This window comes from Protobothrops mucrosquamatus, unplaced genomic scaffold (assembly GCF_001527695.2).
Source record: "Protobothrops mucrosquamatus isolate PMUCROS unplaced genomic scaffold, P.Mucros_1.0 scaffold_291, whole genome shotgun sequence".
Taxonomy (NCBI): Eukaryota; Metazoa; Chordata; class Lepidosauria; order Squamata; family Viperidae; genus Protobothrops; species Protobothrops mucrosquamatus.
Window position 1 is genome coordinate 167,313 of NW_015386367.1, and position 14,594 is coordinate 181,906.

Consider the following 14,594-nt stretch of genomic DNA (forward strand, 5'->3'; position numbering starts at 1 on the left):
TCCCTTCCCTTCCCTTCCCTCTCCCTCACTCCCTCACTCTCTCCCTTACTTACATACTTACTTATCCCATCTTTAGAAGTAACACAAGGCAAGAAACACACCAAATGTTCCTTCCTCCTCCTATTTTCCACATAACAACCCTGTAAGGTGGCTTGGGCTAAGAGAGAGTGACAGCTCAAAGACACCCAGCCAGCTCTCATGCCAAAGGCAGGACTAGAACTCACAATCTCCTGGTGAATGGCCCAAAGTTACCCAGCCAGCTTTCATGTCTCTGACAGGACTAAAACTCACCATCTCCTAGGCCAGCACCTCAACCACTACACCAGTTAATCTCCCTGAGGAGAAATTTTCGTCATGATCAACGTTGGCCTACTTACTCTATCATTGTAACAGACATTAAACTGCCATGCTGTGTTTCTTTTTGCCTAGCAGAAAAACTTCCAGTAGGTGGGACAGATGGACGCGCACGCGCGCGCACACACACACACACACACAGAGAGAGAGAGAGAGAGAGAGAGAGAGAGAGAGCATTGGAATAAGACAGGGGCTGTTGTTTAAAATCAGTCGTGCTGAATCCCAGCCTCAGCCTTTTGACCGATTTATTGTTCAGCACTTGTCAGGGATCCTTACAGACCCGCTTTAAAGCTCTTTTGAAAGAGAGCTAATAAATGCGTTCAGTCTCTCTTCTGGCTCCTGGGGGGGAGGGGGGGAATGCCCCATAGCAAACAATGGATTCACTTAACAACCTGCAGCGTTCACTTAACGAGCACTGCAAAAATGGTTTATAAAATCAGGTGCAGCCATGTGACGACCTGCTTTGCAACAGTCATGACTTAGGACAAAAACTGTTCTAAATAATTGTTGTAAATCGAGGACTGCCTGTGCCTCCATTTCCTCTGTACATAATATGGAAAGGGCGATAATGCATTCCTTCATTGCTTTTTTTTTTTAAATGCTTCCATATTTATAGGCAATGGGGGCTCCTGAGTTAAAGGGGACTTAAAGGGAGTATAGTAGAGGTAAGGAGGGGGAAGTTTAAAAGGAAATGTTAGCCAGAGGGAAAGAAAAAAAAAGAAGGCATTCAGATGGGAGATAGATTGGATGGATGGATGGATGGATGGATGGATGGATGGATGGATGGATAGATAACTAGATGGATGGACGGACGGACGGACGGACAGACAGACAGATAAATAGATCAAAGGATGAATGGATAAAAAGATAGCTAGATAACTAGCTGGATGATAGATAGATAGATAGATAGATAGATAGATAGATAGATAGATAGATAGATAGATAGATAGATAGATAGATAGATAGATAGATAGATAGATAGATAGAAAGATAGCTAAACTAGCTGGATGGATGGATGGATAGACAGACAGACGGATAGTAAGATAGGTAGAGAGATAAGATATAAATGGAAAGAGGAGCTAAAACAGGCAGGAGAAGTGATGTGGCCTGAGAGAAGGAATACTTGGACAGGACATCCCCACCCTCTCCTTACATTTGGCTTCCGCACGAGGACTAGTAGTGCCCTCTTTTAAATTTGCCCCCTTAGAATTGTAGATTAAGTTGGACTCCGTGACTGCGCCCCACCATCCATCCTCCAGCCGTAACGTGCACCGCAAGGGAAACGGGGGAAAAAAAGAAGGAAATTCATCATCAGCCGACCAGGGTGCGTTCCCAGAGCCGCTTGCTTGCAGATCGGCTTAACTGTTCTTGGGATTTAAGGCCCTGTTGTTGAACAACCTGGAGTTAGCCTCTGACTAAGATCGGGAAACTGTTAACCCTGTGTGGTGTTACATCCTAACAATCAGTCCAGATACTTCACAGAGAAGCACTCAGGGTCGTGAGTGTTCGCACAAGCCCTGCAAATCACACTTTAGCACAATCCTCTTGCCACTCACCTATTAGACCAAACCTTGCCATTCACGAGGAATTACGATTTTTTTTTATTATTATTATTATTATTATTTGAGTTCTGTGGGGGTTCTTACCTGGGCTTTTGGGGGACTTGAAAATTTGAGGGTTCCTGAGGCGGCTGCCGCTCGGATCACCGAAGGGCAGTGGACGTGGTGCCAACGTCATTTACCTTGGCTTTGCGTCCCAGTGTTTAATCTCTTAACTAACAATCGAAGCAGAGAACACACGGAAGAAAATGGCTTGTTTGTGGAGTGTGGAGTAAAAAAGAAGACCGTATTCCTGTTTGGGAATAGGGAGCAGACCTGGCCATGGTTTTTTTTCCGTGGGCTACTTCGCTGGTTTGTTGTTGTGAGGAAAATAGGAAGAGAAAGGAGTATGTTTTCCGCCTTGAGTTATTTATAAAAATAATAAAGGCAAGATATACATTTATATTTTAAGAAAAATGCTGGCGAGGCACGTACAGAGCCTTGAGCTTGAATGAATAGCAGCAAGATCACTAATACGACAATGATTTATGACATATCGCTTTCAGGAATATGTTCTCCGGGAGAGAAATTGAAAAGTGGACATCTAACTGTTGTATGGAACACTTGAAAACTGTTTTTCTTTCAAAAAGGGCTGTGTCATTGGTGAAAGTGAAACGGGCGATTCTTTTCAGAGGTTGGAAAGTGTCCCTAGCAATTTTTTTTAAATGTTGATTCTCCAGCTTTTTGTGTGCAAAGGTAGAAACGGATGCCGGAGGAGAGAATGAAAAATACGTGGCACCCTGGGTTCACTCCAGTGACAAAGCTTTGTGATGGAAAACAAAGGATTTAGGAGAGTGCTGAAGTCATTTTTATAATGATTTGTGTGTTTTTTTGAAAACCTCTAGGGTTCAAAAATACAATTTTAAAAGAGTCTTCCTTTGCCTCGTGCTCATTTTGAAACTAGAATTTTATAGTCCTTAAAGCACACATTATTCAAGAAGTACAAAAAAGTGCAAACTCACATTTATTTATATGTCCCTTCATTTTCATACAATTAGGGTCTTATTCAAAAAAAATGTTTTGAAATTGTTACGTTTTCAACAAATTACAATCCAAAGGATTTAAGTAGACTCTTTTTATTTTAGTGACTTGTGTATCTGAAACCTGGGATTGTGTTTATAGCCCCTAAATTATACTTCAAGAAAAGATCAGAAAATAAAACCCAGCCTTATATCTGCAATACAAATGTTAAGGATTGTGATTTGGTACAATTATACCTCCATTCTATAGAATTAAACCCCATTTCTAGTTATTAAGAATATTATAGAGAGCTGAAATGGAAGAGTTTTCCCCTGAACTGTTGAATTAGTTGTGCTTTTCCTTACAACTGTAGATTTGAGGACTCAATTTTATGTTTGCTTTGTCTGCTTTTCTAAGAATAAGTCCTTGAATTAAATAAAACTTTTTTTTTTTCATTTGAGTGCAGGTATTATACACCTTTTTCCCTGAACTGCTAATTCTCAACACCAAAGATGATTGAACTTTATTTTCTATGCACAGATATTTTAATCAAAGATATCTGTGAGAATATATGCCACCAATGCAATTGATATATGCCAATTTCTTCTCTTATTTATATTTCACGTCTTAATTCTTTTGAAATTTGAAAAAAAATTGGAAGACCCCGTTAAGCGACCACATACTTTTTACCTCTTCAACTATGTCTAATTGATAGATATGCATTTAATTTTTTTTAACTGGGCTCTGCATAATTAAAGGAAGTGTATAAGTTCAGGAAAAAAGGGAACTTGCTGGCACTTCTGAGAGTGTTTCACAAAAATGCTTCGAGGACCAAAAGCCAAGATATAGATTGTAAAAATGAATAATTTCAGTAAGGTGCAGAAAAATTCTCAGGGTTGAAGCTTTTTTAGACTGTATATCTCTAAATCAGATAAAGGATAAATTTGTAATTCACACCCCCAATTCTCAGGGTTGAAGCTTTTTTAGACTGTGTATCTCTAAATCAGATAAAGGATAAATTTGTAATTCACACCCCCTGAAGCCTCATTTCGAGAAAAGCAACTTATCTCCTTAAGCTGGAAAATTAGCAGAAGTTGAGAATTATTTGCCCTGGATGGGTGGCAGAAGTGAAGTCAAAAACCATATTGCCATTCGGCAAAAGTTCATTCCAAAAATTGCTTCCCCCCCCACTCTTATTTTTATTTATCTAATTTTGAAAAGCCACTAGAAAACTGGAACTAGTTTTTAAATAAGAACGCACAGCAGTGCACGTTTGTGTTCAATTCTTAATGGTTAATTGAAAAGGCTTAATTAAAATTAATTCACCATTTAATTAAAAATGGTGAATTAAATGGAGAATCGTAGCTGAAGGACTGCTACTTTTAGACAGCTCCTGTAATCTACAAAAACAAAAAAAGGTTTTGCCCAGCTATAGCATTATATAAATTAAATTAACATGCAGTCCTTTTGAAATATTTGTTTCCTCCAACGTAGCCCTCTTTTCAAAGGATTAAAGAGGTTCCACTTTCTGTAAAACTTTTTTTTCAAGATCAGAAATGTGGGGTTTTTTTTAATTTTCCTTTCCATCAGATAAGAGAAACACATTTCTCTTCTCTATCTTACCTGTTCTGAAACGTACATGAAAAACAAGTATCTAAAGCTTTTCCCCCTTAATTAATAATCCACAATTAGCACCAGAGCCCGCAGATTAAAACCACCCAGTTGAGAGAAGAGAAACTACAACATTTTAACATTATTTAAAAGCTGTTTTTATTTCGCCTTCTGGTTGTTGAAAATAGCAAAGTTCCAGCAGTTAACTGTAGTTGTCTAAATACATAAGCATCCTCCAAGGTCCACGGCAAAACCTATTAAAACCTGTTCTGTGCGGCTGATTTAAAAGATGATTATTTTATGGCATGTTCGATTACCGGAAAGAGAGTTGTAAAAAGAGAAAATGAAAAAAAAAAAAAGTGAATTGTTGATGCATAAGAATCAAGCCTTACCCCGATCTTGAATGTTGCTTGGACTTTATTCTGCAGTTAAATTTCAATAGCAAGTGGGTTTTAAGCCCTTACAGAGATAGATGAATAGTATTCAGCCACTCATTTAATACTCATTGTCTGGGCTTTTCTTATCTAAGATCTGCTGACTCTCTTTGAAAGTTTGAACAGATTTCTCTGATCTGGATTCTGCGTCATCTTTACTGAAATGCAGAATCGGTCTGTAAAAGATGACTCGCTTTGCCAGTCAAGGCATTGGGGAGACTCATACCAGAACGATGATGAATCTTAATTTTTAAAGAGGGAAGGGTGTCTCTATAAAGGTGAGAGAGGTTTTCTTAATACGATATCGCCCTTTTTTTTTTTATGATCCTGCCGTTTTAAAACGATCTTGTTGAAGAACAACAGTGCGCCGTAAAATGTTTGGGGATGGGTCTCTTAATTTTTTCACTGAGGGTCACTTACCCCCTTTAAAAAAAACAAAAACACAGGCTGTATGTATGCTACATTTTATTTTTCTAGGGTTTTCAAAGATTGAGGAATTGTTCCCGGTATAAAATTGGAGGCCAGGTTGTGGGATGGATTTTTTGATTTTTTATTTTTGGTTTCAGTACATACCAGTTGAGTCCATGTTAGGACATGCTTGTGGTCTTAAAAGTTCCCAGTCAAATAAAGGTACTGAATTTACTGAAAGGCAGAGGTGTTTTTTAACCTGTGTGTCTTGTTAAAACAGGGAGGATATCGTAGGTATTGAAAAGAACAAAAGCAATTTCTTCTCCGCCCAAAAATCTAGATCTCCAAAGGTTGACCTGGGTTATTTAAATATATGTGAACCGGTTGCCAGGTCTCTGGATTTTGATCACGTGACCATAGGGATGCTGCAAGGGTCATAAGTCACTTTTTCCAGTGCCGTTGTAACTTCGGACGGTCACTGAGCGAACTGTTGTAAGTTGAGGACTTATTTGTATAAGAAATATCTGCAATATTGTCCGGGCTTGTCCATTCTTTGGGGTTTTTTTGTTGATTTTGTGTGCACGTGCGCTGTTCAGATCTTGATGTAGTTTTGACAAAAGAATGTTGTGAATTTATTTATTGATTAAATTGATATGCTGCTGTTCTTACTATCCAAAGCAAATCACAAAGGAAGCCATCATCTAATTTAATTGAGAACATTTTTTTTAAAATACTTTGTCCACTTGGGAGAAGACGAGTGGTTGGGAATTTTTTTTTTTTTGACCCACAAATCCCCCCTTTTGGCTTCCAGCAATCCCCCCAAAGAAGAAAGCCCAAAAGGGCTACGTTTGGGGCAGGGGGACCCAATGGGGACCCCATGAGATTCCGGAGATGGCGTTGAAGGCAGCCAGGTCTTCCAGATTTCCGAGGTCCCAATTTTTGGTTTTCACTGGCATTATTGACTCTTCCAAATGTGTTCAAAAGCCAAGATTCTTTGTTAATCAATCACCTTCTTTCTTTCTTTCTTTCTTTTTCTTTCTTTCTTTCTTTCTTTCTCTTTCCTTTCTCTTCTTTCTCTTTTTCTTTCCCTCTCTCTTTCTTTTTTCTTTTCTTTCTTTCTTTCTCTTTTTTCTCTTTCTCTTCTTTCGCTTTTTCTTTCTTTCCCTCTTTCTTCTCTCTCTCTCTCTCTCTCTCTCTCTCTCTCTCTCTCTCTCTCTCTCTCTCTCTCTTTCCTCCCCCTTCTTCATCCCCAGCCAGCCAGTCCAGAAAATACTGTCATTGGTGGCTTCCACTAGAATAATAGAATAACAGAGTTGGAAGGGACCTTGGAGGTCTTCTAGTCCAACCCCCTGCTCAGGCAGGAAACCCTATACCATTTCAGACAAATGGCTGTCCAGTCCCTTCTTAAAAACTTCCAGTGTGGGAGCACCCACAACTTCTGGTAGCAAGTTGTTCCACTGATTAATTGTTCTCACTGTCCATTTCTGACCCTCCTTCCCCATTTTTCTCCAGCATCTTAAAGGGCACCTTGTCCGTGCTGCTGGAGACCCCCCCTTCTTTACACGAGGGGGGCACGGACACAGATTGATACCTGCTTTGGCCCGATCCTGGTTTGGGCGTGGTGGGGGCTGAATATGCTAGTAGAGAAAAACGGCACCCCCACCTCCACCCCACTCATAATCCTTCCAAAGGATGTCATGGATCACTTTTTTGGGGGGGGGGGGCTTCCATTGTGGATTCAAGCTTTTTCTTAGCTCCAGAAAAAAGGCAGCTCTCAGCCTGATTTCCCCCAAGCCCACCCCTCTCATTTGTGCCAAGCCAGCATTTCTTTCTATCTTAAGGAAAAGGGATAATCAGCACACAAGTTCCTCCGCAGCCTTAGCCAGCCAGGAAACACTGCGGCATGATTCAGAAGCCAAGATTCTTTGTTAATCAATAACCTTCTCTTTCTTTCTTTCTTTCTTTCTTTCTTTCTTTTCTTTCTTTCTTTCTTTCTCTCTATCTCTTTTTCTTTCTCTTTTTTATTCTTTCTCTTATTCCCTTCCTTCCTTTCTTTCTTTCTCCTTCCTTCTTTCCTACCTTTCTTACTCTCTTTCTCTCTCTCTTTTTCTTGCTCTTTCGTTTTATTCTTTCTCTTATTCCCTTCTTTCCTTCCTTCCTTTTTTCTTCCTTCCTTCCTTCCTTCCTTTTTCTTTCTTTCTTTCTTTCTTTTTCTTTCTTTCTTTCTTTCTCCTTCCTTCTTTCCTACCTTTCTTACTCTCTTTCTCTCTCTCTCTCTCTCTTTTTCTTGCTCTTTCATTTTATTCTTTCTCTTATTCCCTTCTTTCCTTCCTTCCTTTTTTCTTCCTTCCTTCCTTACTCTCTTTCTCTCATCTCTTTTTCTTTCTCTCTTTTATTCTTTCTCTTATCCCTTTCTTTCTTTTTTTCTCCTTCCTTCTTTCCTATCTTTCTTACTCTCTTTCTCTCTATCTCTTTTTCTTGCTCTTTTGTTTTATTCTTTCTCTTATTCCCTTCTTTTCCTTCCTTTTTTCTTCCTTCCTTTCTTCCTTTCTTCCTTCCTTCCTTTCTTTCTTTCTTTCTTTCTTTCTTCTCTCTCTTTCTTCTTCCTCTTCCTCTTCCTCTTCCTTTTTCTCTTTTTCTTTCTCTTTCTCTTTCTCATTTTCTTTTTCTTTCTTTCTTTCTCTCTCTCATTTTCTTTCTTTCTTCCTCTTCTATTTCCCCCCCCCCCTTCATTGCCTGACTTTTGATGGGAGGTACCTTTCTGCAGCTGGGGAATGCATTCTTTTCGGGATAAGGCCCTGGGGCTGCGGGGGGGGGGGAGGAATGACGCAGGAGTTGTCCTAATAAGGACTTGGATTGGGCCAGGCCCGCCTCTTTCGGGGAGGAGGGGGGCCAGTCAGCCGTGGGAGGCGGGCTGTTTCTTTTTTAAACGGGGCGACTGACACCAGCCAAGTCATTTCCTCGCTAATCGGTTCAAACCAGTTCTTACAGGAACCCCTGGGTGATAAATGGTGGGGACTTTTCTGAAGTCACCCCACGCCAACCCGGCACCGGCCTGACCCAGGGGGCTGCCCCACTTCAGGAAGTGCCAGTCTCCGCTGCAGACCTTTCCTCTCTGCGCCCAGCTGGAGTTTTTAGCCCATCTTGCCAACTTGCCAAAGAAATTTTTTTTTTTCTCTCCATCTTTTCTTTTCTTGGCTGGTTTTTTTTCTTCTTCTTCTTCTTTTCCCTTTAATTTTATTTTTTACACCAGCTGGAGGACAGCCCGGGTTCTTTTTTATCTTCCCAGACACCCCCTTCCCTTCCGTGGGGGCTGTTTTGTTTTTTTTCTCCCTCTTTAGCTTTCATTAGGTAAGTTCTCCCCCGCCAATCATGTTTCTTGTGCTCTCTCTTCTCCCTCCCCCTTTCTCTTCCTCGCCCCCCCTTCCCCAAATGCCTGGCCTCCCTCGCAACTTGGGCCCCCCGGATTCACCCATAGCTCCGTGCCCGGCATTGGTGCCTCGCTGCAAAAACCTTTTCAAGAGTACTTGGAAGCTCAGCGGATCAAGCTGCACAGCAAAGCCAACGACACCCCCCAGGTAAGAAATCTCACCTTTTTTTCCCCTTTCCCAAATGTCTTCGGGTCACATTTTTCTCCCGTCCCCCTTTTTTTGCTGGCATTAAGGAAAATAGTGAGACTCTCTGGATAGGAAACAGCTGGTTAAAGCAGGTTAAGACATGGACCGCCTTGAGAATATTGCGAATAAAAATTGAGGAAGCTCTCTGGATAATAAAATATCCGTAATCCAATCCTGGGAAGATTCTTTAGCCCTGTATTGTGTATATTCGTTTGGCTGAAGAGCGCTTCTGCGTTTCTTCCTTCCTGGCCTGTCCCACCTTAATTCATCTCCAAAAAGTGGGCCTTTGAGAGGAAAAGCGAACCCACTCTTAAGGAACTCTAGAAAAGTGTGGTTTTTATTCTTAGTTTTTAGTTCACTGCTCACCGCTGCCCTCCCGCGTCTTGAGCGGAAAAACTTGGGAGTCAATAAGACTTCCTCTGAGGCCTGTCCCGTTATCATTCCCCCCAACGCTAACTTTCTAAGTCCCAATTTTTTAAATCGATGCCCGAGCTTCCAGGGCGGTGGGCAGGGAGCAGAACGGCAGGCTGTCCTCAAACTGGGACTTTCACCCAAGAGTTAATAAGAACCAGGTCAGGTTTTTTTAGCAACTCCTGTCATCTAAAATAGAGTAACAGAGTTGGAAGGGACGTTGGAGGTCTTCTAGTCCAACCCCCTGCTCAGGCAGGAGACCCTATACCAGGGGTAGGCAACCTTGGCAACCTTTTATGACTCGTGGACTTCAACTTCCAGAATTCCTGAGCCAGCCATGCTGAGGAGAAAGGGAGAGGTTTCCATGCTGAGCCATGCCGGCTCAGGAATTCTGGGAGTTGAAGTCCACGAGTCATAAAAGAGCCAAGGTCGCCTACCCCTGGCCTAGATCAGTAGTAGGCAACCTTGGCTCTTTTATGACTCGTGGACTTCAACTCCCAGAATTCCTGAGCCGGCATTGCTCAGCATGGAAACCTCTCCATTTCTCCTCAGCGTGGCTGGCTCAGGAATTCTGGGAGTTGACGTCCACGAGTCATAAAAGAGCCAAGTTGCCTACGCCTGCCCTATACCATTTCCTGACAAGTGGGCTGCCCAATCTCTTCTTAAAAACCTCCAGTGTTGGAGCACCTACAACTTCTGGAGGGAAGCCGTTCCACTGATTAATTGTTCTCGCTATCAGGAAGTTCCTCCTTAATTCCAGGTTGCTTCTCTCCTTGATTAGTTTCTTGCTTCTTGTCCTGCCTTCTGGTGCTTTGGAGAAGAGTTTGACACACACACCCCTCACACACACACACACATCTCTTCTTTGTGACAGGCCCTCAGATACTGGAATTCTGCTATCAGGTCAGTGGTGGGATTCAAATATGTGAACAATCTGTGTGGATGCCGCTTCCAGAAATCCATTCTGGGCCCGGGCAACAAAAAAAATTAGCTACCGGTTTTGCCGAAGTGGTGCAAACCGGCTGAATCCCTCCACAAGTTTACTCATTGAGTAATTAAAGAAGCAGTTTTCTAGATTCACTTTCCATGGGGTGCTCCACTTAAAAGCATCTGAGGTTGCTGGGAGCACCACTGCCAGCCTGAACTGCCTGGATAAATTATTCGGTCTTGTGTGAGACACTTTCTGATACTCCCACGTTATTCTTGAGAAACCAAGTTGGTCAGATCAACTTCCTGGAAGGATGCTGATCCAGTTATTACTCATCTTCCCCTGAAAGGCCACTTAATTCTTTCCAGTAATAGAATTGGTCACTGGTCATCTGCCGCCCGCATTGCCCGTGATTGCTAAACCAAGCCTTGTAACTGGAGACTCCCTTGAACCCAGGGCCATCCATCTGCCTGGGCCTGGGAGGAAACATGGACTCAACCCCCCCTAAAGAGCCTAGCAAGCTTGCTTTGCTGCCCAACAAACCTAAGTTAGAAAGTGGCAGAAGCTGGCTACCTCCCATCCACGTACAATACAGGAAGTCCTCGACTTACGACAGCTCTTTTAGTGACCAAATTTAGAACCGAAAAAAGTGACTTATGACCATTTTCACACTCACGGAATCCCCGCGGTCACGTGATCAAAATTCAGCCGCTTGCCAACCGCCTCGTATTTATGACGGTCGCGGTGTCCCCCGGGATCACATGATCCCTTTTTGCCACCTTCCGACGAGCAAACTCAATGGGGGAAGCCCGATTCACTTAACAACCGTGTCGCTTATCTAACGACTGCAGTGATTCGCTTAACAACCGGGGCAAGAAAGTTTGTAAAATGAGGCAAAATTCACTTAACAAACGTCCCACATATAGCAAAAGAAATTTCGTGGCTGTAAGTCGAAGACAACCTGTATTTTGAAGCACACGTGACCCTAATATTCATTTTTTTACCTTCTTTTTATCTCCCTCCCTCTTGTCCTCCTTTCTGCAGGGCGAAAACTGGCTCTCCTGGACGTTTGAGAAATTGGTTATAATTATGGTGTGCTATTTTGTCTTATCCATTATTAACTCCATGGCCCAAAGTTACGACAAGCGTCTCCAGCAACGGAGGAACTCCGAGAGGAAAGCAAAATGAGCTGGAGCAAGAAAGGGAGGGATAAACCCCAACTTCCACCGGAATAACCAGCCTCGCGTTTAATAATAATAATAATAATAATAATTTGCAAAAGAGGGACAGGGGTACGGGAGGGCGTCTAGGGGTGGACTCTTCGGTTCAAGTAACTCGACCATTAGTCATGGATCACCATCTCCACGTTTAAAGGTAACACGTGTACCATTCTTTCAATGTAAATTAATTTCTTGTCTTAACATATATGCTCGCTCACATCCAAATTCACTACAGGGCTGGGTTAGCGTTGGGGTATTTCTCCCCCCCCCTCCCCTTGTCTTTTCTCATTTTTTACAAAAAGTTCCTTGCCTTCCAGAACTTTTAGGGCTACTGGCCATGATGTTTAATGTTCAAGATGGACCAGTCTCTCCCTGATGGGTGCAAAACCATCCCTCGTCTTAACCTGACTAATCTTAGATTTACTAGCCGCAGGCGTGGCCCTTTGACGAACATCTGGAAATTCCCCATTTCATGTTCACGTGAAAAGTCGGGGCCTCTGATTTTTTCTTTCCCTTGGACCTATTTTGAAGGGCATTAAGTCAACACCCTCTCAGATCATTCCAGACTTCCCTCTTTGGGTCTTTTAAAACTGTCCTCCGTTCTTCCCCTTTTTCTGTGTGTTCCGGTAAATCCTCCCCCCTCCCCGTTTTTTTTTTCTTTTTAAAATTTTTTTATTTTAGTTCCTTTGCATAATCTTTCAACCCCCGTTGTGGTCGAATTGCTTGCTCTGCTCCGTTGGGAATTCTCGCTTTTTTGGGATTTTCCCAAGAAACTCCTTGCTCAGATAAAAGAAATAGACAGGGTGGGTTTTGACACTGTTCAGTTATTTTTATTTATTTAACTGACCCCGTAGACCCGACACCTGGAGTTATCCTCGTGTTGGATTTTTTAAAATGGTTAACTCTCGCAGTGTTTCCAGAGCGCTGTTTAGGAAACGCACAGGAAGTTGGTTTTGTAAGATGCAGGTAACTGGAAAGGTAACTGGAATAAACAACATTCAAAGATAGCTTCACGGTGCCTCTTTTTGTTAAAAGGTGTGTGGGAGGGGGGGAAGACAAAACAGGTTCTTTGCTTCGTTGTATGCTTGCATCTCAGAAAGGATGGAGAGGATATCGGGGATCTAAAGGACCAACCACAGGCAGATTCAAAGGAAGACACTTCCTGTGTTCCCAAAAGGAAATCCTCCTCATTTCCAAAGCATAAGTGGGAGGTGGTAGCTTGGTTCATAGATGGTTGGGCCTGTTTGGGCATCTGGGTTCCTGCTGCATGGAGAAAGGGTCTCCTTTTTTGGCAAGATGTTCTGCTTTGCTGAAGAACATCTTCAGAACTTTGGCAGGACAGAATTGGACTTGACAGTAGTGCCTGGCAGAAATTATTTTTCCTTTGTAAGGGTGTTATTAGCCTTGGCTAATCCAAAGTCAGTTGATTTTAGCGGATGCTTGGTTTCACCCAATCCTATTTTATGTTGCCTTATGCGTGGTCATCGTGCCTCTGAAGACCAGTTAGATTTCTGGCAGATTGTCCTCTGTTTGGTCAAGCAAGCAAGCATGTCTCCCATCTTCTCCCACTTGTGTGCCCCCCCACACACACACCTGCCTTGTCTGGCATTGTGACTCCTCCTCCTTGGCGTGTACCTTTCTGTCGGATAGCTTATCAGACTGATGTTGACTGTTGGATGTCATGGCAACAACAGTCGGTAGGCTGTCTGACATTTTGGTATCTTTCATCTTGACTGTGTCCATCCATCCATCCGTCCGTCCATCCGTCATCTCCAACCTGTTTGTCCAACCTTTGGCTGCTGCCTCGACAGTTGCAATTTTTTAAGAAGCGGACATCCTTGGATAGCTCAAACCCTCCTGCCCTTCACGTTGATCATCTTGAGGTATATTGGGAGCCGTGTCACTCAAGGTCTTTCGGCAGGTATGTTTCCAGAGGGCGAGAAGCTCTGCGTTGAGACGGCGGGTGGAGTAAGATGTCCTCAGACAGGGTTGAGCAAGAAAAAAAGGGCGCCCCCTCGTTCAGAGCTGGGGGGAGACACACAAATCGGTCAATTAAATCCAGATTTCTTCAAACTTCCCTCAGCTGTGCAAAATGGCGCTTCCTCTACCTTTTGCAAGATCTCTTCTGAGCAGTGTGGTGGGGTTAGGGTCTTCCAGATGAAACAGTAGAAAAGCAAAAGGATGGATTCACGGCATTTCACGTTCATCCGTCTTGGCTTGAGAATTCAGGCTTCCGTTTTGACAAGGAGATCAGCTTTTCTGCCCTGGTGGAAGTATTTTCATGCAAGTCAGCTCTGCCCTCCAATAACCCCCTGGAAGGATTTCAATCCCCCCAACTTTTGATCTGGCCTTTCCATAGAACAGTGTTTCTCAACCTTGGCAGTTAGAAGATGGATGGGCTTCAACTCCCAGAATTCCCCAGCTCTTCAAGCTGCCAAGGCTGAGGATCACTACCGTATAGGCAACCTTGGCTCTTTTATGACTCGTGGACTTCAACTCCCAGAATTCCTGAGCCCGCATGGCTCAGCATGGAAACCTCTCCCTTTCTCCTCAGCATGGCTGGCTCAGGAATTCTGGGAGTTGAAGTCCACGAGTCATAAAAGAGCCAAGGTTGCCTACCCCTGGTATAGAAGTTCTTCAGCTTGCAGACCCCACATATCAATAGCAGTTGTCCTCAGCTTACAATCACAATTGAGCCCAACATTTCCATTGCTAAGAGAGGCAGTGGTTCAGGGAGTTTTGCCCCATTTTACGACCTTTCCTGCCACAGTTGTTAAGTGAATCACTGCAGTTGTTAAGTTAGTAACACGGTTGTTAAGTGAATCTGGCTTCCCCCCCCATTGACTTTGCCCATTAGAAGGTCGTCAAAGGGGGGGTCACAGGACCCCGGGACACTGTGACCGTCATAAATATGAGACAATTGCCAAGTGTCTGAATTTTGATCCTGGGGTTGGGGATGCTGCAATGGTTGTAAGTGTGAAAAATGGGCATAAATCATTTTGTTCGGTGCCGTTGTAACTTCCGACAGTCACTAAACGAAGAGTTGTAATTTG

At 43.0% G+C, this 14,594-nt stretch overlaps 1 protein-coding gene across 1 annotated transcript in view; it reads left to right on the top strand.

Moving 5' to 3' along the window:
- The window catches only part of VMP1 (vacuole membrane protein 1), a 129,172-nt gene extending 116,624 nt beyond the window's left edge, over nucleotides 1-12,548 (top strand). The window contains exons 10-11 of the mRNA XM_029287300.1: nucleotides 8,844-8,943; nucleotides 11,366-12,548. Coding sequence (XP_029143133.1) covers nucleotides 8,844-8,943; nucleotides 11,366-11,509 — 244 coding nt within the window. The 3' untranslated portion in view covers nucleotides 11,510-12,548. The remainder of the gene's footprint in view (nucleotides 1-8,843; nucleotides 8,944-11,365) is intronic.
- The last annotated feature ends 2,046 nt before the right edge of the window (nucleotides 12,549-14,594 follow it).